Source organism: Schistocerca cancellata, chromosome 9 (assembly GCF_023864275.1).
Source record: "Schistocerca cancellata isolate TAMUIC-IGC-003103 chromosome 9, iqSchCanc2.1, whole genome shotgun sequence".
Classification (NCBI taxonomy): Eukaryota; Metazoa; Arthropoda; class Insecta; order Orthoptera; family Acrididae; genus Schistocerca; species Schistocerca cancellata.
This window is the reverse complement of record NC_064634.1, coordinates 42,699,514-42,723,748: the sequence shown is the minus strand read 5'-3', so window position 1 is coordinate 42,723,748 and position 24,235 is coordinate 42,699,514. Positions and strand designations below refer to the sequence as shown.

Genomic DNA, 24,235 nt, shown 5'->3' with positions numbered 1-24,235 from the left:
TGACATTGCCTACATTGTGTCTCATCAGCATACAGAATGAAGGAAACACATTTCTGGCTATCTGGATTCGACTACTGTGACACACTGAAGATTCTTTGTGCACCAAGTTAGTAATTTACACTAATTTAGACGGTTGATTTGACATTGTTCATATTGGGCCTCACCAGTACATAGAATGAAGGAAATATACTGGATTAAAAACTAATGTAACCTCATGATTTACACAAAATACAAACTATAGGCACATGGTAGGAATAATTTTGCTATTGTACTTATGAAGTAATTAATGATTAAAGTTCCAACATTTCCAAGTTACAGAGAGACAGTTATTTGTATGTTTTGAAACCAGAAATTATTTGTATGCCTAATGGAAAAAAAAAATGATGATTCTTCAGTCAGAATCCAGCATTCTCATGTTCTAATTGGTGTTAATAGAACTGTAATTACGATCATATAGAAACGTAAAATTTTACTTGTACAAAATTTAATTAATTGATTCTAGGCCTTTCATTCAATAAGACTAATCGCTCTGTTCTCCTGAAAATGATAGGAAGATTTTCCTTTAAGTCAATAAAATAATGTATGCAAATTAACGAAATATATTGTTGCAGTGATAAATCATGCAATTTATGATCTTAATAGAAATAGGTTCTTTCAGTCTTTGTATAAAGTTATTCACTTTTATCCCATGTAATTTTCTATGTAATTTGGGAAGATGATCCCGGCTTCGAGTCCCGGTCAGGGCACACATTTTCAAAATGTCCCCAATGAAGTTCATCAACACCTGTTTGCAGCTAGGGTGTCCATTTAATTATCATTTCATGTATGTAAAAACTTTAATTTCAGTATATTCATCGTGGATGACAAATTGAGAGTGTGATTTAAATTGGCATTTATCTGGTAATAAATATGCAACCAGTCGCTTTTTTATGATTTACTCAACCATGAACATGATTTAGAGCCACTGCAGGCTCATCTTCAGATGGAGGTGTTACAAGAACGTTATGTTGTGGGCCAAGTGTAGCTATTATTTGTGTACATAGCTTAGTAATGCACATTATAAGAAGCAGTCTGATGTGAATACCACAAGGCAGTGCACTGTAAGTACCTATAATATAAAAAACTTTCGGGTTCATAAATGTTTCATCACTGATTACTAAATTTCTGTCATTTCCACCAGCAGCACTAGCCCTGCAGCTAACTACACTCGGTCCACAACATAATGTTCTTGTAACACCTCCATCTGAAGATGAGCCTACAGTGGCTCGAAAACATGTTCATGGTTGAATAAATTGTAAAAAGCGACTGGTTGCATATTTATTACCAGATAAACACCAACACTTTAATTTTATAAATCCAAAATTCAATATGTAACAATGATAGTAATTGTTTAAAATCATATAAATAGAGGTGAATTGCATGCCACCAGAGGGAAGTCTTAGACTGAATATTATATCAACAGCATGTAGTCAGAGTGTAAGTTTTATGTTTGCCGCCAAACACCTAGAGTGCGAAATAAAATCTATTGTGAACATGAAGCACTGAATCTTACTGAAACTATTGCATAAATCCCATGTGGTGCTGCAATAACATCAAAACAAACCTGTGGCAGCATCACCCCGGACTACACAAGATACATCATTATTTGGTGGAGAATATCCATAAGAAGACATGGTATATTGAACATTGTTTTTCTTGTGTTAAGCAATGATACACATCCTAAACTTCACCACAAAAACATTTTCGCCACATATTATTACATACTGTACTTTGTCAGCTTTGTGGTCAGAAGCAAGCGAAAGGGAGTTGCATTTTACTTTGCTTCATTTTTCCACCTTATTCAACTACAGTCAATAGTTTTTGTTCAAAAAAAAGGCTTGGCAACACCACTGAGTTACAATTTCTGTACTTCAGGCAGGCAATTGTAGTCACAAAAGTAATAAACAGATATGTAATCTTGGGCAGCCATTACCAATATTGGCACCAGTTCTGATGTGGAATGTCTGTCGTTATCAGTAACTTGTAGGGCACCGTGCAACATTATTTTTGCAAATTTGGCTCTTTGCGATATGACTTTCAGTATACAGGGTGTTTGAAAAAGAACTCCCTAGTTTTAAGTATAAATTTAATGGGAAAATGAATGAAAAATTACATCAGTGAGTACATACCATAAAAGAGAATTTTGTTTAATGTTAGTAGACTTCAGCATGGGATCTATTTGTTGCCCTGCACACGTCGAGATGATATTCCATTTCTCCCCACATATTCACCAACATTTCAGGTGTAACTGTCCCAACCACTGTGACAATTCTTTCCTGTAAATGACTGATGTCTCTCATCTTTTCACTGTACACAACATTTTTTATGTGGCCACAAAAGAAAAAGTCCAGTAGGGTTAAGTCTGGGCTTCGTGGTGGCCAAGATATTGGGCCAGCCCTGCCCATCCACCTTCCTGGAAAGCGAGTGTCAAGAGCCACGTGCACATAGCTACTGTAATGAGGTGGGGTACCATCTTGTTGGAAAAACAAAGGCCCCTTTTTTGCCTCGGTATTGTCCATTTGGGGAAAGACGTACACTGTCAACATGTCACAGTAAATGTTCCCGTTTATTGTTTTTTTCTACAAAAATGAAAGGACCAATCACACGATCTTCCATCGAACCACACCAGACATTAACTTTGGGAGAATCATGTTGATGCCGAATAGCTTCATGCGGATACTCTGCCAGCCAAATTCTGCACTTGTGGCGATTAACTGTTCCACTGACATGAAATGTAGCCTCATTTCTGAGTTGCTCTGCACTGCACGCACACCTGGACTGAACTGAAGGAACAGAGGAAAAAAGAGCACTGGTGCCATATCAAGGTCAAGCAGACCTGCCAACTGCAGGGGAGCCAAACTTGAAGAGTTGATGAATCAAACACCACAAACTAGAATGGTGCATGTCACTTTTGTATAGATTATAGGACATTGAAACTAGGGAGTTCTTTTTCAAACACCCTGTACTTGAGGACAATCCTGTACTGCAGTCAGCCTGGAATAATGGGTTTGCGCATTATGTTACTTGCAACAAACAGAGAGCCACTGTGTGGAACTGACTCTGAAGATGCTATGAACAATGGCCTACCTTTTCATGAAATTGTCACCTACTCCATGCCACAAGAAGGTGCCTGAAGCTGCTATTATTTTTGGAACACCAGGTAACTTTTTTCTCACTGGGCTTAAAGTCACGCACAATTGCATACCAATACAGTGTTAAAGAAATAATGAATTGAACGAACACAGTGTTACGACAGAACCACTGCTTTTCAAGTTCTGTGGGAGCAATCAACATATGACTGCAAACAATTTTAACAGGACTTAATGGAACTAATCCTACAAGAAAAACCAGTGACATAAAACATCATCCTACATACTGCTGCTATCCAGACCACACAAAACAATAGTATAAATAATACTAGAACTTCATAAGTGAAATAAAAATAATGGAAAGAGCAGTTGATCTATGTACAGGGGCCTGCTCATTTAGTGTATTAGGAAGCACACTGGCTTACATGACAATGAGATGGGACAAATCCAGATTGAATCCACACGGCAGATTAACAGCTGTGGGCTGGTACACCAGCTAACCCGAATGAGGTTTTTAGGCGGTTTCTGATGCTAGTTTAAGCAAATGATGTGCTCGTCCCCAAATTCCACCTCAGAGGATATGATACACAAGCATTTAAAATATGATAACATACAGAATCAAGTTCACACCATTCAAAGACTGATGGGGCACACGACCTCCCTCCCCCATGTTTCCTTGACAACTGTGGTGCCAGGAAGGGTGTGCATCCACATAGTTCATAATAAAATATATAACTCTTGAGTCCTGGACAGGAGTTCCCTGTCCTGTATGAGGTAAATGCTAACGAAAAGAATGAGAACAAGAAGGAGAACAAGAAGGAGACTGAGAAGTCAGCAGGTACATAAAAAGCCACAAACATACACACATACTTATACACATCGGCCCAACTCCGGAGGAGGACACTGTCTGAAAGCTCAACATTTTAAGTCTTTCCTCTTCTTCTTCTTACTCTTTTTCATAGTGTTTGTCTCATCCAGAGCAGAGGACTCCTTTCCAGGATCTGGCAGTTTTTAATTTTATTATTCAACTTTGTGCCTGGATGACCTTCCTGCCAACATAGTCATCAAAGTAACTTAAGGGAGGGAGGTTGTGTGCCCCATCTGTCTGTGAATTGTGTGAACTTGGTTTTGTACGTTATCATACTTTAACTGCTTGTGTACCATATTCTCTGAGGCTGAAATTTTGGGACCGGCAGAGCATTTGCCTAAACAAGCATGGGAAACACCCTACAAACCATGCTCACATTAGCCGGTGAACCAGCCCATATCATTACTCCATTGCGTGGATTCGATCCGCGTCTTGCAGGCAAGTAAGCTGCCCGTTATGCCAGATGAGCAGGTCCCTGTAGGTAGCTCCATGTCTCAGTTGTATGACGAGTTATTATCTTTACTCATTACATTATTTTTATTTCACCATTGACTTTCTAGTATAATATTAACTAAGCCATATACTGTACATGAGGTATTTGTGAACACTAACTATTAACCTCTTCCTGTGGTATGCATTCAATATTTTGTGTGATCTGATCTGGTAAATTGCTGTATATAGGATGATGTTTTATGCGACTGGTTTTTCTTGAGGGGTTAATTCATTTAACTCATGTTAAAACTGTTTGCAGCCACATGTTGGCTGCTCTCACAAAGTTTGTACAGAAGTGGCTCTGTCATAACAATGTGTTTGTTCAAGTGATTCTTTCTTTAATACCGTATTGTGATCTGATGGTTTGTGGCTTTAAGCTCAGTGGGGAAAAAGTTTCCTGGTGTTTCGAAAATAACAGCAACTTCAGGCACCTATACATGGTGTGGACTAGTTGGCAACTGCGAGTCAGTACTAAGCAGTGGCTGTCTATTTGCTTTGAGTAACATTATATGTAGCCCATTATTACACGCTGACTGCAAGACATGATAGTCTTCAGCTATATGAAAAGTCATATTGTGAAGTGCCGAATTTGCAAATAAAATGATGTTCACTGTCCTACAACTTTACTGATAACAGTTGACAATCCACAGCACAATTGCTACCAAACTGTGATTGCAGCTGGCCAGGATTACAGATCTGTGTACTACTTTCTGACTTAAATTGTAACTCAATGCTGTTGTTAATCCTTTTTTGAACAAAAAATCTTGACTGCAGTTGAATTAAGTGGAAATCTGAAGCAAAGCATAATGCAACAGCCTTTTGCACACTCCTGACTACAAAGTCAACAAAATACAGGATACAACAGAACATCAACAGTGAGAAAAAAAGGATTGGATGCCTGTCATCTAAACTGTTTAATCGTATTACTGCGTATTACTGCATATATGTGAGCGATGAAAAGTTTTGTATTATATCAGGGAAGATTGTGTACATGGACTGTTACAAGTTTCAGAAAGCCATCTGACACACTGGAATGTTTCTAGTGATTATAAATGGCTTTTTGTTTTCAGTTACAACATTTAACTGCCTAACAACCAGTATTTGCAGTTATCTGTAACTGTGACCAGTACCATTGCCTTAACAATTCTCTGTTTCAGTACTGAACTTTTGCATCCACTAGATAAACCTGTGAACAGATGCTGTAAAGTGCCTTTTATGGGAAACAAACATTTGCACTGGCTTGGAAACACACTAATTTTGTTCCTCATCGAAAATATTTTTGTATCCTAATGCACAAGTAGCATGGAGTTGATAGTTGAATATTTTTATCTTCGACATCACAGTCTCATCCAGTGAAAGCAAATTTATTTGGTGTAAATGCATTTTCCATCTTGTTTATGTGCCTGTTGACCGCTCAACAACTCAGTTATACAGTAATTGCTTACCTTTACTCTGTCTAATGTTAGTAAACAGCTTTGAATATCAACAAATTTTCCATTGTTTAGTACAGTAGAGTGTCGATTATCTGAACATCGGTCAACCGAACGACCGCTTAACCGAACTGTGTACTCGCTTGCACCTGTTACTCTCCCACCCTACTGTCCATCATCCCCCTCACTCCCAAACCAAGTTTCCCACAGTAGTCGCCGCACTGGGCCACCGCTGGCGGAACATTGCTTCTAATAGGGCCTTCACAAGGCGCTGCTGACCGGCCAAGCCGCCAGTCGCTGCGTTTCAACAATCAGCACATTTCTGTCAGCTTGGCACTGGCAGTAGAAGTAGCGGCAGTATCAAAGCTGGTCACAGCAACAGCTGCGCCAGCTTAGAGTTGAGGCTTGCCGCTCCGCATAGTTTGAAGGATTGCACGCCCCCAAGAAGAGCTTCTCACAGTGCAAACAGTCACCTTCTGTTATCTGTTATGACCACTTGTATGCTGCTGCGTGAAGAAGTGAACTTGACAATACAAAATGCTTAAACGTAAACGTGTTGTCCTTTCTATAAGGGACAAGTACGAGATTATTACTATATATTCCTATTGAAGTTGCCTTTGTATGTTACTTTGTAATACTAAAAGAGATGCCTGTTTTTATGAATAAATTTACTGTACAGTACTTTTTTTGGCAAATAAACATGTACAGTTCGATTATCCGAACAAACCAGTTTTCCGAACACCCATGTCCCCCAATTACTTCGGATAATCGATGCTCTACTGTACTTCTATTTAGATGCCTTTTTCTTTTTCTTTTTTTTTAATTTTTGAAATTAAAAGTGGATAACTGGAAAAAGGGAAGCTGACCAAAAATCTTGGTCCTCAAACAGTTAGCAAATATGCAAACTTGAGAATCAGCACTGTTAACATTTGCACGATTCTGTCAGCTTCATTAGTTTTTGATAGTATTGAGTCAACACTTTAAATTGTCAACATACTTTACAGACTACATTCCGGAATTAGTATTTAAGTTCTACTATAAGCAATAATACAAGAATTTTACCATATTAAAGCACTTAATTTACTTAAAGCTTACACATTTAGCTCTGATGGCAAGGGCTTGGGAGGGATTCATCTGACAAAGCATGCTAAGTGCTTGTATTCTTGTTCTGCTCCCAACATTGTCTTCTTCTTGACGTTCACCATTTGCTATGAGACTTGTGCAAACTGAAAACAGAGTGATAAATTTCAGAGTTGCCAAACAGCAACAGAAAAATAATTATTTGCATTCTTACAACTAAAAAAAAAAAAGACTGTTGAAAAATCACATAACTGCCATCAAATCCTCTATATACATTCATCAAAAATTAAAACCATCTTCACTGCAGGGAACATCATGGAAATCCCTCACAGCTGCCCTTAACACTCTCCTACCGTATGTGTAGGAGCTTCCTCTGACCTGTTATGAAGAGCCAAGTGCATATCTGTTTTGTGTGGATAACTGTGATGAGTGCTTACACAAATAGTGCTGTAACTGTGGTCTTATGGATGAGTAAAGAATGAAAGGAAGGGAAGGGATGGGAAGGAAAAAGGTAAAATCTGGTGCCAACAAAGAGCTTATCCCTCTTAGAAAGGGCCGAAATATAGACTGCAGATAATGGTTGCATTTCATGACTCCCAGAAGGTACTCAATCACATTCTGCATGTTGCTTCATCAATTAACAATGAAATTACAGAATATCAGACCATAATAGTGCCTAGAGTCTGTGCTTCCAGGTGGATAAATTAAACACACTGTCATTAAAAGGGTGAAATCGTCGGACTTTTGGAGTACCCAAAGGAAAGGACAGTTCTTACTGCTTTGCTAGGCTACTCAGAATAGTACTGTTATTAGAGGAAAGTCACAGTGCAATTAAAACTGTAGCAAAATGTCGCAAGGCCTGCAGAATATAAACATTTGGTACAGGGGCTGGCAGTTGAGTCTTGATGTACGAGGTATGTTTTTAAGTAAGTACCATCAGCACAATCAGCTTAACATCTCATGCATCGAAGCTGCTTACAAGAATAATATACAGAAGAATGGAAAAGAAAATTGAGAATGCACTAGGTGACGATCAGTTTGGCTTTAGGAAAAGTAAAGGGACGAGAGAGGCAATTCTGACGTTACGGCTAATAATGGAGCAAGGCTAAAGAAAAATCAAGACACTTTCATAGGATTTGTCGACCTGGAAAAAGCGTTCAACAATATAAAATGGTTCAAGCTGCTCGAGATTCTGAAAAAAGTAGGGGTAAGCTATAGAGAGAGACGGGTCATATACAATATGTACAACAACCAAGAGGAAATAATAAGAGTGGATGATCAAGAACGAAGTGCTCGTATTAAGAAGGGTGTAAGACAAGGCTGTAGCCTTTCGCCCCTACTCTTCAATCTGTACATCGAGGAAGCAATGATGGAAATAAAAGAAAGGTTCAGGAGTGGAATTAAAATACAAGGTGAAAGGATATCAATGATACGATTCGCTGATGACATTGCTATCCTGAGTGAAAGTGAAGAAGAATTAAATGATCTGCTGAATGGAATGAACAGTCTAATGAGTACACAGTATGGTTTGAGAGTAAATCGGAGAAAGACGAAGGTAATGAGAAGTAGTAGAAATGAGAACAGCGAGAAACTTAACATCAGGATTGATGGTCACGAAGTCAATGAAGTTATAGAATTCTGCTACCTAGGCAGTAAAATAACCAATGACGGACGGAGCAAGAAGGACATCAAAAGCAGACTCGCTATGGCAAAAAAGGCATTTCTGGCCAAGAGAAGTCTACTAATATCAAATACCGGCCTTAATTTGAGGAAGAAATTTCTGAGGATGTATGTCTGGAGTACAGCATTGTATGGTAGTGAAACATGGACTGTGGTAAAACCGGAACAGAAGAGAATCGAAGCATTTGAGATGTGGTGCTATAGACGAATGTTGAAAATTAGGTGGACTGATAAGGTAAGGAATGAGGAGGTTCTACACAGAATCGGAGAGGAAAGGAATATGTGGAAAACACTGATAAGGAGAAGGGACAGGATGATAGGACATCTGCTAAGACATGAGGGAATGACTTCCATGGTACTAGAGGGAGCTGTAGAGGGCAAAAACTGTAGAGGAAGACAGAGATTGGAATACGTCAAGCAAATAATTGAGGACGTAGGTTGCAAGTGCTACTCTGAGATGAAGAGGTTAGCACAGGAAAGGAATTCGTGGCGGGCCGCATCAAACCAGTCAGTAGACTGATGAAATAAAAAAAAAAAAAAAACACCATGTTGAAACAAAAATAAAACAAGTAGAATTTTCTTAGTAATTTTATTTCTACGTGCCTGTACTGTAATACTTAACTACATCATTCTCAACAATATTCAGCTGTTTACATTTGTTTGTGAATATTTGAAATTCCTTCTCCGATTCAGAATCCCGACAACTGTGAAACATGCTGTGATTCGTCTTCTTCGTGCTAAAGGCATGAAGGTTGCTGAAATTCATCATCAGGTCAGCAAAGTGTATCGCAGAAACATTATGAGTGATTGGATGTTAGGGAAATGGGTTAGAAATTTTAAAAATGGTCATACAAACTTGCAAGTTGGAGAATGAAGTGAGCGGCCTTCAGTCATTACTGATGATTTGTAGCAGAAGCTGACGAAAACCTGAGAGAGAACAGACATTTTATGATTTCGATATTATGTAACGAGTTTTTTTCAAGTAGCAACAAGTGTGTGCTTCATACAACTGTTGCATAATCAGGCAGCAGCTTTCTGTACGGATGATATTAAAAAACTGATTGTATGATATGATAAGTGCCTTAATATGGTGGGAATTTCATAGAAAAGTAGATTAAAATACAGGTTTTCATGTAAAAATAAAACTGCTAAGAAAAGTCTACATATTTTATTTTTATTTCAAAACAGTTCATACTTAAAAAACACACTTCATTTATAAGTGCAATATATTGCACATAAGTTGATGGAAAAACGCATTTTTGTTTACGATATTGATGACAAATCACTGGGAACAGCAGCACCCAAAAAACCCTTTACATACCCATCCAGAACAATCTAAAGGGAACAACTGTATAAAACAACACAGAACAGACATACTGTCTTAGAAAAACATAGTGACTGCCTGATAAGTTATTTTCAATTATATACTTCTGCCTTAGATCATGATATTATTACCTGTTTTAAGTTCTTAGATGATTTGTAGGTTACATAGTGACTCGTCAGCTGACCAGGTCCGGAGGAGCACTCACAATTTCATCATCACATGATTTGAACTGTTGACAAGTTATTACATAACATATTCAAATCATTAGCTGGTGACTTGCTAGTAAGTCAAAACTGGTACTGATATCTTGAACCAATGGTAAAATATGTGATATTAAAGATCACATTAAACTTGTTACAAGAAAAGCAGGTGCCAAGCTGAGGTTCACTGGACGAATCCTAAGGAAATGCAATATATCCAAGAATGAAGTGGCTTACAAAACAATGGTTCAAGTGAAGCTTCCTCGCAGATTAAAACTGCATGCCTGACCGGGACTCGAAGCTGGTACCTTTGCTAGGCTGTGGCTACGCCATGTCTACAATACCCTTCCTTCCAGGAGTGACAATCCCTCAAAGTATGCAAGAAATCTTGTGTGAAGTTTGCAAGGTAGGAGATGAGGTACTGGCAGAAGTAAACCTATGAGGGAAGGTCATGAGTCTCGGATAGCTCAAGTCGATACAACACTCGCCCATAAAAGGCGAAGATCCCAGATTAATAAGAGCCCCAGTCCAGCACACAGTTTTAAGCTGCAAGCAAGTTTCAAATCGACGCACACTCCACTGCAGAGTAAAAATTCATTCTGGAAATGGTTTAAGTATAGCCACTCAATCTTAATTCCTTATGAGGCAGGAATAACAGAGGTGATAACAGTTGATCCTAAGAAGAATGGGATGTGTGATCATGAATTCATTTCGCAAGCATTAGAGCATTGCAGGATGCTCATCATTTTCCAGTGGCCAATGTCACAAGATGGGCACTGCACATCTTGGAGAGGTTTAGTGTTAAAATTCCAAGAGAGTACATTCAAAGACAAGTTAGATGATGTATGATTTCCTACCACATACATAGATTGGGTAAACTAAATAAGTTAGATGTATATGTACTGGCAACTGAAAATTTGTGCCAGACCAGGACTAAAATCTGGATTTCCTACTTTTTCTGAGCAGTTGCCACAACCTCTGGGTTAAATGAGCATGTCTCCAGGCTGGTGTCAAACCATGATTGTCACTGATGTTTTCACTAACAATTTCGAAACACTGCTAATAGAGATCCTCCCACATGGTATGTGGGAATACCACAACTGGTGAGAACAGAGACAGTGGAGGACAATGGTAATCTGAGGTACGTTCTTTGCACATACAGGAAACTCCCTGTGATAAGCCAAAATTTGGAGTTCTAGCCCAAATCAGCAACAAATTTTCAACTGACATTACATATTCATTATACTACACGTTCAGCACATCTAAAAAGTTTGTACTGATATTATTTTATGCCATTGCAGCTTCAATGATGGCATCCCCTATGATACATTCTTTTCATTTCATTGCATTTAATTCACTTAATATTTATCCCTTCCAGCAGGGAAGTAACAGTCTGCCACTGGCTCCACTTCCCAGTATTTCTGTATTCACATACCTTGTACTGTTCACTAACCATAAGTGAAAAAATCAGTGAAATGGATAAGGCAACTGCCTGCAATTAGCAGAAAATCTGGGTTCGAATTCCAATCTAGCAGTAATTTTTGATTTTTGCTAACAATCACAACAGTGTAGACTCTGCATATCTCAGCAGTCTGCGATGGTATCAATCCAAGCCAGTGCATCTTCGAGAGACCTAATCTCTATCAATTCATTCAATTCCTTTCACAACATTTAATTTGGTTCACATAAATAATAGGGTATGCTGAAAAGTAATGCCTCTGAATTTTTTCTGCAAAAACTATTAACGCTTTTTAAATAAAAGAAACTTCATTAACATTCCACATCTTTATTCTCCATATCCACATATTTAATTATGAATATTGTCATCCTGGTGATGAACACATTTCTCCCAAAAAGAGACTAGTTTGTTGATACAGGCACCGTAGAATGTTTGAGTTTGTTGATGGAGCAACAATTTCACCTCTGCTTGCAATGATTCATCACTATCAAAGTTAAGTTCTCGAAGGTGTTCTGGAAACAGTTTTGGAAACAGATGAAAACAGGATGAGGCCGAGTCGGGACAGTATGGAGGCTGATCGATGACAGTTTAACTGTGAACAAAAGGCATTGGATTGTTGCAGATGTCGCTGCACTATAGTTCAATTCTTTTATCTTGGCGGATCGTGCATGCCTGCCCAGACACAGGAGATGGCTGCGTTGCCAGTTGTACGCGCCAAGAGAAGCAGTGCCATAGTATAGTTCGCAAACTTACGTTTAGGGGGGAGCACGTAGTTTATGAAGTAAAGCCACCACGGCCGCATTAACCCTTTCGCTGCTACAGAGACATGCTCCCCGCATTCCGCAATGTGCGCGATTTTCTCATCATTGCATTGCTCGCCTGTGCAGACACATGGTGTTTCGACTTCTTTGACAGACTTTATCATTCGATTTCATAAAAACTATTTGGCCCAAAAATTTTATTTTTACACATCTTCTTGACTGATACCTTCCCCCCATAAATGACTTAATTTTGTTTCGATGTTCAATGCAGTTATTGTGCAGCATTAGATGTAGTAAACCATTGCACAAAATTTTGAAGAGTTTGCAGAGGTAAAAGTCCATAGCGTATACTTTCCGTATGGTCGATTTTAGTTGCCACTAGAAATTTCAAAAAATTACATTCAAACGAATAAAATTCATGAAGTAAGACACTTCGATATTGTTTTTAAAAAAAGAAAATATTAAGCACCGAACAAGGTTTGAACTCAGAACCTGTGACTTAGCAGCCATACACTTTAACCATTAAGCTAACGCAGCTCGTCACTCAATGCATCTCCCAGAGGACTCTAAAATATCACGCAAAATACCAACAAACACGTTTTGTTGAAGTACAATAGGAAATAACAATTACTGCTGTTCTTTATTGCGAAAAAGCGGTTAGTGAGAATGATACAAACACCTTTCCTTGCTATTGCCTGAATTAGGAGGCTTATTGCTTGTTTGGTTTAATTAATTAAGAGAATATGAAGCAGTTGGTATAAAGAATGCTTTTTCCAAACTTTCTATAAAAGGAAGTCTGCTATTAAGACATTGCTTTTGTTCAATTACTTTATTTATGACTGAACGTTTTCAAAACTGAAGACACTCGTCCGTGCTCTGCACTGCAGTTGAGCTTTGGCAACATCATTCTCTGTTCATTGGCTGACTGTGCTTTGTGACGTCAGATGCGCAGAACGAACCTAAACTCGGCCGCCGTCATAAATGACGCGCACTTTAGTGTGCGATCTGGTATTGTCATGCTGAAGGACAGGGTGTGCCATGTGTGGACAAACTCTTTAAATTTGTGAAACTCAATTACAGTCATCTGTTTCTCAAGCACTGAGATAGTTATGGGCTACAATTCAGAGCCCCCTTGTAACAGAGGGTTGTAACTTGCATCATCGAGGCAGGAAAGCATGGATATGCATGACATGTAATACCTCCACCAATATTGAGAACAGATTAAAAAATTCATTGGCATTACTTTTCAGCTCGCCCTCATATAACTCCGGACAATAGCAAAGAGTTTAGCATCCAGAAACTTTGCACCACCTTCTCCCCTCTCCTCGCCAGTCAAATATTGGTGCCAAATACCTGTTCTACCACAAATGGATTTACTAGCAATCACTTATAATTAAAACTGTTGTTACCCAGACTAAAGCAAACAACATGCAAACATTTGCATGTCACAGTAAGTGATAAATAAATCACTACTTACTTTTAAGTAAGACTTTGTGTTTGATCAAATAGTTGCCTCGTACATATAGGCTATACATAAGAACTGTAAACATAAACATAAAGACTTCGTGAGCATTTTATGTAAAGAAACACTGAATGTTTTCATTATATAAAAATCCAATATTAATAGTAATTTCTCAGCAGGTATATACATGGGAATCAAACTGTTACCACAGCTTTCTGAACACAGCCCTCTCAACAGCACTAGTTGAAAAAGACAATAGATACACTGACTCGAATAAAATAACTCTCTGTCTGGCAGATTGCAGGGGCAGGAGGCAGTGTTGCCACGTGTAACCAATCACATTTCGCAAGTCTCTGCATTTACAAAACAGGCAACACAACAAACAGGTGTCACTTTAAAAAGAAGTATGATTTTACATCTATATCTATAATCTGCAAACCACCGTGAGGTGCATGGCAGAGGGTATGTCTCATTGTACCAGTTATTAGGGTTTCTTCCTGTCCATTCACATAAGAAGCACGGGAATGTTTGAATGCCTCAGTGCATGCAATAACTATTCTAATCTCATCCTCACAATCCCTATGTGAGCAATACCTAGGCGATTGTAGTACATTCCTAGAATCACCATTTAGAGCCAGTTCTTGAAACTTTATTAACAGACTTTCCTGGGATAGTTTATGTCTATCTTCAAGAGTTTTCCAGTCCAGTTCCTTCAGTATCTCTGTGACACTCTCCCATGGATTAAACAAACCTGTGACCAATTGTGCCACCCTTCTATGTATACATGCAATATCCCCTGTTAGTCCTGCTTGGTGTGGGTCCCATACAATTTAACAATATTCTAGGATGGGTCACATGAGTGATTTGTAATCAGTCTCCTTTGCAGACTGATTGCACATCCCCAATATTCTACCAACAAACTGAAGTCTACCACCTGATTTACCCATGACTGAACCTATGTGATCATTTCATTTCATATCCCTAGAAAGTGTTACACACAGGTATTTCTATGAGTTGGCCAATTCCAACAGTAACTCAATGACATTACAGTCATAGATACTACATATTTTCGTTCTGTGAAGTGCAAAATTTTACATTTCTGAACATTTAGAGCAAGTTGACACATTGAAATCTTATCAAGATCTGAATGAATATTTATGCAGCTTCTTTCAGATAGCACTTCATTACAGATAACTGCATCACCTGGAAAAAGCCTGATCTTAACGTTTTTGGAAAACTGTGCTACTGTTCCCAGAGTCTGAGATTTACAACTATTAATAATCCTACAGGTTTGAAATATCATCTCACCGAAAAAGTTTTTAAACTCAGGACTATCTTCACTAGTCACGTGTTGCAACTGACAACAAAAGTTAAAGTACTCGTAAGTGTCAATGTCAGCTGCTCTAATTTGTGTCTACGTCTATATCTCTATTCATATTGCGCAAACCACTGTGAAGTGCATGGCAGAGCATATTTCCCACTGTACCATGTATTGAGGTTTCTACCCATACCACTTGCATAAGAAGTGCTAGAAGAATAACTGCTTAAATGCCTCTGTACGCACTGGAATTAGTTGAATATTGTCCTTGTGTTCCCTACAGGAATTATATGTAGGAGGCCAAAGTACACTTCTAGATTCCTCACTTAATTTTGTTCTTAAAGCTTTGTAAGTAGTGATGAAACAGTTGGCAGCCACGGTTTTGGCACATGCACAACTCACACACATGACCCGTCTCTGGCCGCTGCAGCTCTCTTCTTTCCTGTGTTTTATCTTCTGCATTAAAAAAAAAAAAAAATTATTTATGTCTGGGCACAGCTGCCAGAGACAGTGGCCATGTGCATGTGAGTTGTGCTTCTGCAAATGTTTATGTGTTTTCTACTTCAGAAGGAAACCTTCTGGCCGAAAGTGGAAACGTATAGCAGTCTTTTCATTATGCCAGTACGCATCTCCGAGTCTTCTGTAAATGGTGAGCAATAATCTATCCTTTTAATTAACAAACACTGGTTTAGTATTAGGTCAAATGCTTTTTGGAAGCTCATCTCAAACCATGGTTTTCAGTATGTAGCATGAGAAGAGCAAGAATTGGAAACTGCATAACCAATGTTTTCAGAATCCATGATGATTGAAATGCAGTAGGTCATTTTGTTCAAGATACCACATTATGTTTAATCTACATAAATGAGATCACAAGTCCTACCATCCTTGTAGACATGTATGATCTGTGCTTTCCTCCAATCAATGTTACAGGTTTTTGACAAATATTATCTCCTGTGTCCATTGCTCGTGGTCTTGCGGTAGCATTCTCGCTTCCCGAGCATGGGGTCCTGGTTTGATACCCAGAGGGGTCAGGGATTTTCACCTGCCCTGAGATGACTGGGTGTTGTTGTGTTGTCTTCATCATCATCATCATTCACCCCCATTATGATCTGAGGAAGGCAACAGCAAATCACCTCCACTAGGACCTTGCCTAGTATGGCAGTGTGGGTCTCCCGCATCGTTCCCCTATGCTCTGTCACGAAGCATGGGACTTCATTTCCATTATCTGCTATAAGAAAATGGGACAGTTTCTTTTATAATCCTGAAAATGATGTCCCATTTTACATAGATATAGTGGAAATGAATGTCTCTGCTTATGACGCTAATCTGTTGGATGTGTATCAAAAGAAGTTGACAAAAACATAAACTGAAAATCAAACACTATGGACTGTCTACCACATATAACTTCTGCTTTGTGAAAAATGCTGATACTGATCAAAATAAATTTTACTTTATATACTGTAGTTTCATTCATCAATACCATACATAATATTTTGGGGCACAACAACAATTATAAACGAAGCGTTCATGTGCATTTTTTTTTTTTTCACAAGAGTTATTGAATGAGACACAAGAAGAAGAATTAGGGCAGAAGGAGGCATGATGAGGGGGAGAGACGGAGGATGGGAGAGCATATATGAATTTGGGATCGACCAAAAGACACGAGAAATCACAGAACAGACACTTACAGGAACAACGGCCAAAGTGAAATTCATGGGCGAAGTATCAGAACCCTTCGAAATCAAATCTGGAGTCCGACAGGGGGACGGACTATCCCCAATCCTTTTCAATATTGTTCTAGAAAAGATAATCAGGGAATGGGAACCTCACGTAAAGGGTATCCAAATTGGTATCAAGAAAGAGAACCGAATTAAAGTCAAGTGCCTTGCTTTCGCTGACGATACTGCAATTATCACCAATAACAGAACAGAAGCGATTCACGCAGTGGAAAAACTACATGAAATTTCACAAAAAACCGGACTACAGATATCCTATGAAAAAACCCAATATACGGAAAGGCAGCCGAGAAATAAATCCCCTTTAATAACAAAATATGGTAAAATTGCACAAGTCTGCCATTTTAAATACCTCGATGAAACTATACAGTCCTCAGGATTAAACCGAATTGCCAATGAACAAAGAATCACCAAGCTCCAGAAGGCCTACAAGCTAACATGGATGCATTACAACAAGAAGTGCATTTCGACAGACGCAAAATTAAGGCACTATACAACAGTGATTCTTCCAGAAGCAATCTATGCAGCTGAAACAATGGTGATTGATGGTCATTCAAAAATTAAGGAAATAGAAAAGCAGGAAAGAAAAATTCTCAGGAAGATTAACGGTCCAATCAACAAAAATGGCATTTGGATGAAGAGACCACAAAACGAACTCTATAGAAAGATCAACATAGTAACAGATGAAATCAGAAAGCGCCGAGCCAAATTTTATACACACATCTACAGGATGGAAGACTCCAGAACAGCAAAGAAATTATTCAGTATTATAACAAGGAGTAAATGTGGCACAGAATGGCTGAAAGAAGTCCAGAGGGATCTACAGCAGATCAACATAAAAAATCTCGAAGATCGCACCGAGTGCCGGCATAAAATCACAAGTGTGAAGTTTGGGGAAAGAACATCGCATCAGCCTGGTAAAAAATGGACAGAGGAACGGAAGGAGCATTCTGAGAGGATGAGGAGGTTTTGGGAAGCAAAGAAGAAAAACATCCGAAGATGAAATTATGAATTCAAGTTCAATCGCTCTCCCAAAGGGGAACAATCGTTATAATAATAATAATATATGTGTGTGTGTGTGTGTGTAAAAAGAAAAAGGAGGATGTTCCTTCGTCAATGATTTAGCATAAACATGTTAGGCAGGTGAAAAAGATCACAAAGTGTCACCATGTTAGCTATATTTCCATCAAGAAAATGTACGAGTTTAGTAAACTGTTTACCACATTCTACATCACTGAAGGATATATGAAAAATGTAAGAGTAACATGAAAATAACTTACTGTAACTTGTTTTCACATTAGCAACTGCATGGAATAAAGAGGAATATTCTATGCAAGTCATCGGCTTTGATTAGTGACACAGGAAACATGTGACAAATAATATAATGACTAACATGATATTAGTAGTGATTTTTCAAATGGGCTAAGCTGCAGATTAGTCTGACCCAACAACCACTATTTTTTTGCTTTCACATTCATTGGCATCACCAAGTAACAACAAAACTGCAATTAAATGTATCAAAAGGTGAGATGACAGCAGCCATTAATATTACTTTGCTGGTCAAAGCCAACAACTCATATCAAATGTTTTTCTTGGCCCATTGCATGCACTTCAGACCACTGCCACGCCAACAGCATATACTGCTACCATACTTTAAATGTAGTAAAAAGCTCCACTACCAAAAAGCTTGCGGTACACTGTGCAGGATTAAAAGATTACGAGTAACTCTAATACACACCTTCTCTGAAGCAGTCTGGTGAATTTGCAACTATCCAACAAATGATTTCTGGGCCATTCTTAATATGTAAAAGTGTTTCCACAATATCCAAAGTATTTAAGACTGCTGGAAGTTCTGCAAGTGCAATGCAAATTACATCACAGACTTCCTCAATGTATACAGCATTGTCAAATAAATCAGAATGTTTTACATAAAAGTCTGGTCCCCGTTGTTGCTCATGAATCTGTCAAGAATATGAGAATAAGCTGTACAAATCATTCTTGGAGTCAAGTAATAACAGTCAAAAGAAAATTTTTGCACTGATTCAAAAACAAGCGTTAAAACATTTTTAACCCTATCAGTGAATGGAAATGTTATTTTAATGTGGTAATAGTGGAGGAGGAAACTACCTGTGACGATATGAACAACAATTCACTCAGTACAAGCCGGAGTCTTCGAGTTGAGTCGCTGCGCTCGAATTCCAGTGCCAGCCCATTTTGTAGTGACTGAATAAGTATGCTATCCGATTGAGAACTTCCCAACTTCTGCCTGAGGATATTATTTCATGTCAGTTATGTCTCATCAACGAACATTAATGCAAGCATGTTATCAACTACTTACCTCAATTGTTGCTCTTTTTTTACGTCACTCTCCAATGCATGAAAATCAATGGATAAGAGTGCAACGATGGAGTTGACATGTTCAATCCCCGATAGAAGCGTCAAAATTTCCTTTCTGCCTTCAGCGCAGTCTCTCGTGATGTCATGGGGGGAGATTAAGCTCATTCGTACCAGGCATGGCAGAATAGGTCGGATTTCTTTCGAGGTACATTTTGAAAGTTCAGCTACATCAACGTTCTGAATAGCTTTAAATACGCGTGGAGACACTACAGAGGTGTAATTCATTTTTCAAAAACCTGATCATCAATTACGATAACTTCTCATACACAAACACACAACCACCAACACAACACACTTCCTTCCCTGTTTGTTTACATACACGAATTACAGTAGTGATTTGCTACACGCCTTAGCATCTCTGGACACTTGTATCGCGACCAAAGATTTTCATTGTAGACATTACTGAAGGTTTTGCCCGCCCCACAGTCTGTAGTTTTGCCGGAATGCGCAGTGACAATGAAAATAATCGCTGCTTAAAACCCCACTATGAAACGTCAGACAGCTTCATACATCATATAGAATTGCTGAAATGTGGGCCTAAGAAGGAAGTGCCAATTAAAAATATGAAAAATGCAGCTCCAAAAGTTTCGAAATCATTGCAGAATGAGTTACAGACGATTTGTGAATTCAATTCTAATCCTAACTAGAAAATAATGTATTTTTCAGTGTTTACAGAGAAATAGGGTTATAGATAGTTAAAACTTCACACCTCTCTCTTGATTGTTTCAAAATAGTTAAAGGCTGTAAAAGGGCTGACAGCTCGTAAAAGATTTTGACACTTATTAATTTGCACGAGAAAGAATGAAATGCATTTGAAATTTCCGCGGATCATTTTATGGGACTTCCGAAAAATGGCTCCAAGCACTATGGGACTTAACATCTGAGGTCATCAGTCCACTAGACGTAGAACTACTTAAACCTAACTAACCTAAGGACATCACACACATCCATGCCCGAGGTAGGATTCGACCCTGCGATCGTAGCAGCCGCGTGGTCCCGGACTGAAGCGCCTAGAACCGCTCGGCCACCGCGGGCGGCTGGGCATTCCGACTATAATCTATGGAGTCACTGTACATGGGGTTAGTATCACTTTACTGATGCGATGTTTACCATGTCTTGCACATTTTAACGCCTTTTTTTCAGGATGTAATTGAGGAGCGTGGACATTTACAACTGTGTCAACAAACACTATGATTTTATAGCTCCAGTATACTAATATTTGCAAATAAATAAAAAGTAATATGATCTAGTATTGCTAGATTTTTTGTTTTCCAATTGTCAGTATTCAAGGCTCAGAGACCAACAAGGGTTTAGGTTATTGAATACACCGCAATGAAAACTTTTTGGCAGTACCGAAGTATTTCAATCATACTGCATACTGCTTTAATTTCTACGGTATCAATGAAACATGCAAGTTACCTCAAGTACTATTCTCACCCGCGGGCACTGTCTCTTCTACAGGAACTACAAGATTGGTTTGTTTGTTTTGTTTTAGAGCGCAAAAACAACTATAGTCATACGCATCCATGTCAAACTTAGAACACAAATACAAAGCGAGGAGTCAGTCCCAATCGACGGAAGAGATGGCTGCTAAAAGAAGTGATGTGGAGAAAAGTCTATAAAATACGCCATAGAGAACCGGAGGTCCTGAACTAAAAATTAAATGACCTTCGCCATATCGCTACGTCGGATAAAAAGTAAAATGCGATCGACAGCTTGCACGTCGTTTGCTATAATGGCTGATAACTCACACGGCAAACATAAACGAGAACTGAAGTCGCTAAAAAAAAAGGGCATTCCGTCAGGAAATGTCGGAGCGTCAAAAGTTGAGCGCAATGAGCACAAAGTGGTAGGGGAGCACCACTTAACAAATGGCGATAGCTAGAAAGACAGTACCCGATATGCAACCTAGCTAAAATGATCTCACGGCGAGATGGCTGAGAGGAGGTTGTCCAAGCCGCTGGGAGAGGCTTAATAACGTGGAGCTTGTCCCCTTGAAGGGAGCATCAGTGGCGATGCCAAAGTAACACCAACTGCTGACAGACGCAATACAAATATCATTGGAGGGAATGTAAGAACTAGTGGGCTGAAGTGTGAGGACTGCAGCCTTCACAGCACCATCAGCTGCCTCGATTCCTGTCAGACTGATGTGAACAAGAATCCACATAAATATCACAGTGGCTCCTTTAAGAGTGCGCAAGTGACAGTTTTCTTGGACCCATTGCACTAAGGGATGGACAGTGCACAGCACACAGGAGCTTTCAGGGACACTGAGAGAGCTGGAGCAGATGACAAAATTGAAAAGCCTGTGTTACCAGATGTACTGCGTGACCTGATATAGAGCGAAGAGCTCTGCTGTAAATACTGAGCAGTATTCCAGAAGCTGGTACCGAAAAACATCGGTGCCAATGACAAAGGCACAACCCAACATCACAGTCAATCTGAGCGCCATCAGTATCAAGGTATTATCGCGAAGTTCCATGCAAAGATCATGAACCTGAAGGTGTTGGAACTAGGCTGGAGTAGTGTCCTCGGGAAGTGAATGAGGCCAAAGTGAACAAGAGCCACCACATGAAGCCAAAGTGGTTCACACCCACTGGAAAAGTTGCAGGTAGCGTGAAGTTAACTTGCTGGAGCAAGAGCCGAAAGCGAACTCCAGGAGATAACAGAGAAGAGGGACGTGCCCCATAGTGGTGTTCAAAGGAGTCATTGAAGAAGGAGCCATATGATGGAAGGCCACACATGGTAGACAAACAGCATGCATATCTGCTGAGGAGAAAGTCATGGTGGCAGGACAGTGGTAGTTTGGCAGCTTCTGCATATAGACTTGCAAGTGGGCTAGTGTAAAAGGCGCCAGTGGCCAAATGGATGCCACAGTGGTGGATAGTATTGAGACGGCATAAGAGGGACAGATGGTCAGATGCATAAATAAAACACCCATAGTCTAATTTCGAACGGACCAGTGCAAACGGAGCAGTGTAGTTTGAGCTGCTGCCCAGGAAATACCACTGAGGACACATAGGACATTGATGGACCACTTACAGCAGGCTGCCTGGTAAGACATGTGGGAGGATCAAGAAAGTTTCCCATCGAGATGAGCCCCAGGAATTTTGTAGTTTCAATGAATGGAAGAGCATCAGGCCCAAGATGTGAAGATGGTGGAAGAAACCAGCTGCGCTGCCAGAAATTCATACAAACGGTTTTGTCAGTGGAAAAATGAAAGTCATTGTTGATGCTCCATGAGTGATGACAATGGAGACATCACAGAAGATGGAAGGAGACAAGTGCATGGAGAACCGTAATAGATGGCAAAATCATCAACGAAAAGGGAGTTGGAGATGCCTCATGGGAGACAAGGTTAATGGCGATAGCAAAAAGGACGACTCTCAGGACGGAACACTGAGGCACACTGTTTTCCTGGATAAAGGTGTCTGGCAAGGCAGAACCCACACTTACCTTGGAAACTCGGTCTTTTAAAAAGTCCTGAAGGAAATGGGACATGCGGCCATGGAAGCCCCATGGGTACAGAGCATGGAGGATTCCATTCCTCTAGCAGGTGTCATAGGCTATCTCTAAATCGAAAAACACCGCCACAGTCTGGGATTTCTGCAGAAAACCATTCAAGACATGGGTGGACAAAGTGACGTGATGGTCAACTGCAGAACACTGTGCTCGAAATCCACATTGTGCAGCGGTTAGTAAACTGCGAGACTCGATCCACCATACCAGCTGGACATGAATCATGCATTCTGTCAACTTGTAAACACAGCTGATGAGAGAAATGGAGTGGCAGCTAGAAGGAAGATGTTTGTGATTACCAGGCTTTGGTATGGGGATGACAGTGGCTTCATATCAGTGTCTGGTAATTGTACCATCCGCCCAGATGCGGTTGTATGTATGAAGCAGATAGTGCTTATCCGCAAGAGTAAGGTGGTGCAACATCTAAATATGAACATCGTCTGGCCCTGGAGTGGAGGATTGGGATTAAGTGAGAGCATGATCTAGCTCCCTCATAGTAAAGGCGGCATTGTGGCACTCACAATTCTGAGAAGAGAAGGGTATCACCTGAGCCTCCTCCGCTCATTTCTGATGGAGGAAGGCAGTGTGATAACGGGAGGAGCTCGAAATCTCTGCAAAATGGGTGACCAAGGTGTTGAAGCAATAGGGTCCACTATGACATTGTCTGCTACTGTCAGGCCAGAAATTGGGGAATGGATCTTGGTCCCAAAGAGCCATTGGAGGTTGCCCCACATGACTGGAGTGGGAGTGGAAATGTTAAAAGAACTAGTGAAGGAAATCCAGCTAGCTTTTTTGCTGTCCCAAAGAACGCGATGACACTGTGCACACAACTGTTTATAATGAATGCAGTTTTTCATTGTAGAATGATGGTTAAAAATGTGGAGAGGATGTCTTCACATGTGAATTACAACACAGCATGACTCAGTCTACAAAGTGACTGGGACATGGGGTGGTATAGAGGAAGTGCAAGGGATGGAACTTTCTGCAGCAATAAGGATAACATTTGCAAGATATTCTACCTGGTCATCACAAATGGGGAAATGTTTGTCGAAGGTTATCAGGGAGAAGTAAAGCCTCCAGTCAGCCTTAGTAAGCTGCCGTTTGGGTGAGCACGTACGTGGGGTAGGAATCAGCAAATGGATAGCAACAGGGAAATGGTCACTCGAGTATGTGTCAGAGAGAATGGATCACTCAAGACGATGGGCAAACTGGGCTGTGCAGAAGGATAGGTCCAGATGGGAATAGGTGTGCGTAGATTCTGAAAGGAACATGGGTGCTCCCATCCTGTGCTGTTTCTTTGAACACTTGCATAAAAATGTCTGCTGTGGCAGGTGAAAGAGGGGAACTCATAGCTATACCGTCTGTCTGCTTTGGAAGCTAA

At 39.7% G+C, this 24,235-nt stretch overlaps 1 protein-coding gene across 2 annotated transcripts in view; it reads right to left on the bottom strand.

The window, feature by feature from the left end:
- LOC126100851 (integrator complex subunit 2) overlaps positions 1–19,700 on the bottom strand; it is an 82,019-nt gene extending 62,319 nt beyond the window's left edge. The window contains exons 1-4 of one of the 2 annotated variants that reach the window (XM_049911519.1): positions 19,277–19,700; positions 19,066–19,204; positions 18,677–18,899; positions 7,014–7,144 (exon numbers count right to left, since the gene is read on the bottom strand). In XM_049911519.1, the coding sequence (XP_049767476.1) occupies positions 7,014–7,144; positions 18,677–18,899; positions 19,066–19,204; positions 19,277–19,560 (777 nt within the window). In that variant the 5' untranslated portion in view covers positions 19,561–19,700. The remainder of the gene's footprint in view (positions 1–7,013; positions 7,145–18,676; positions 18,900–19,065; positions 19,205–19,276) is intronic. The other variant, XM_049911520.1, reaches the window with a different exon arrangement.
- Positions 19,701–24,235: the final 4,535 nt, after the last annotated feature.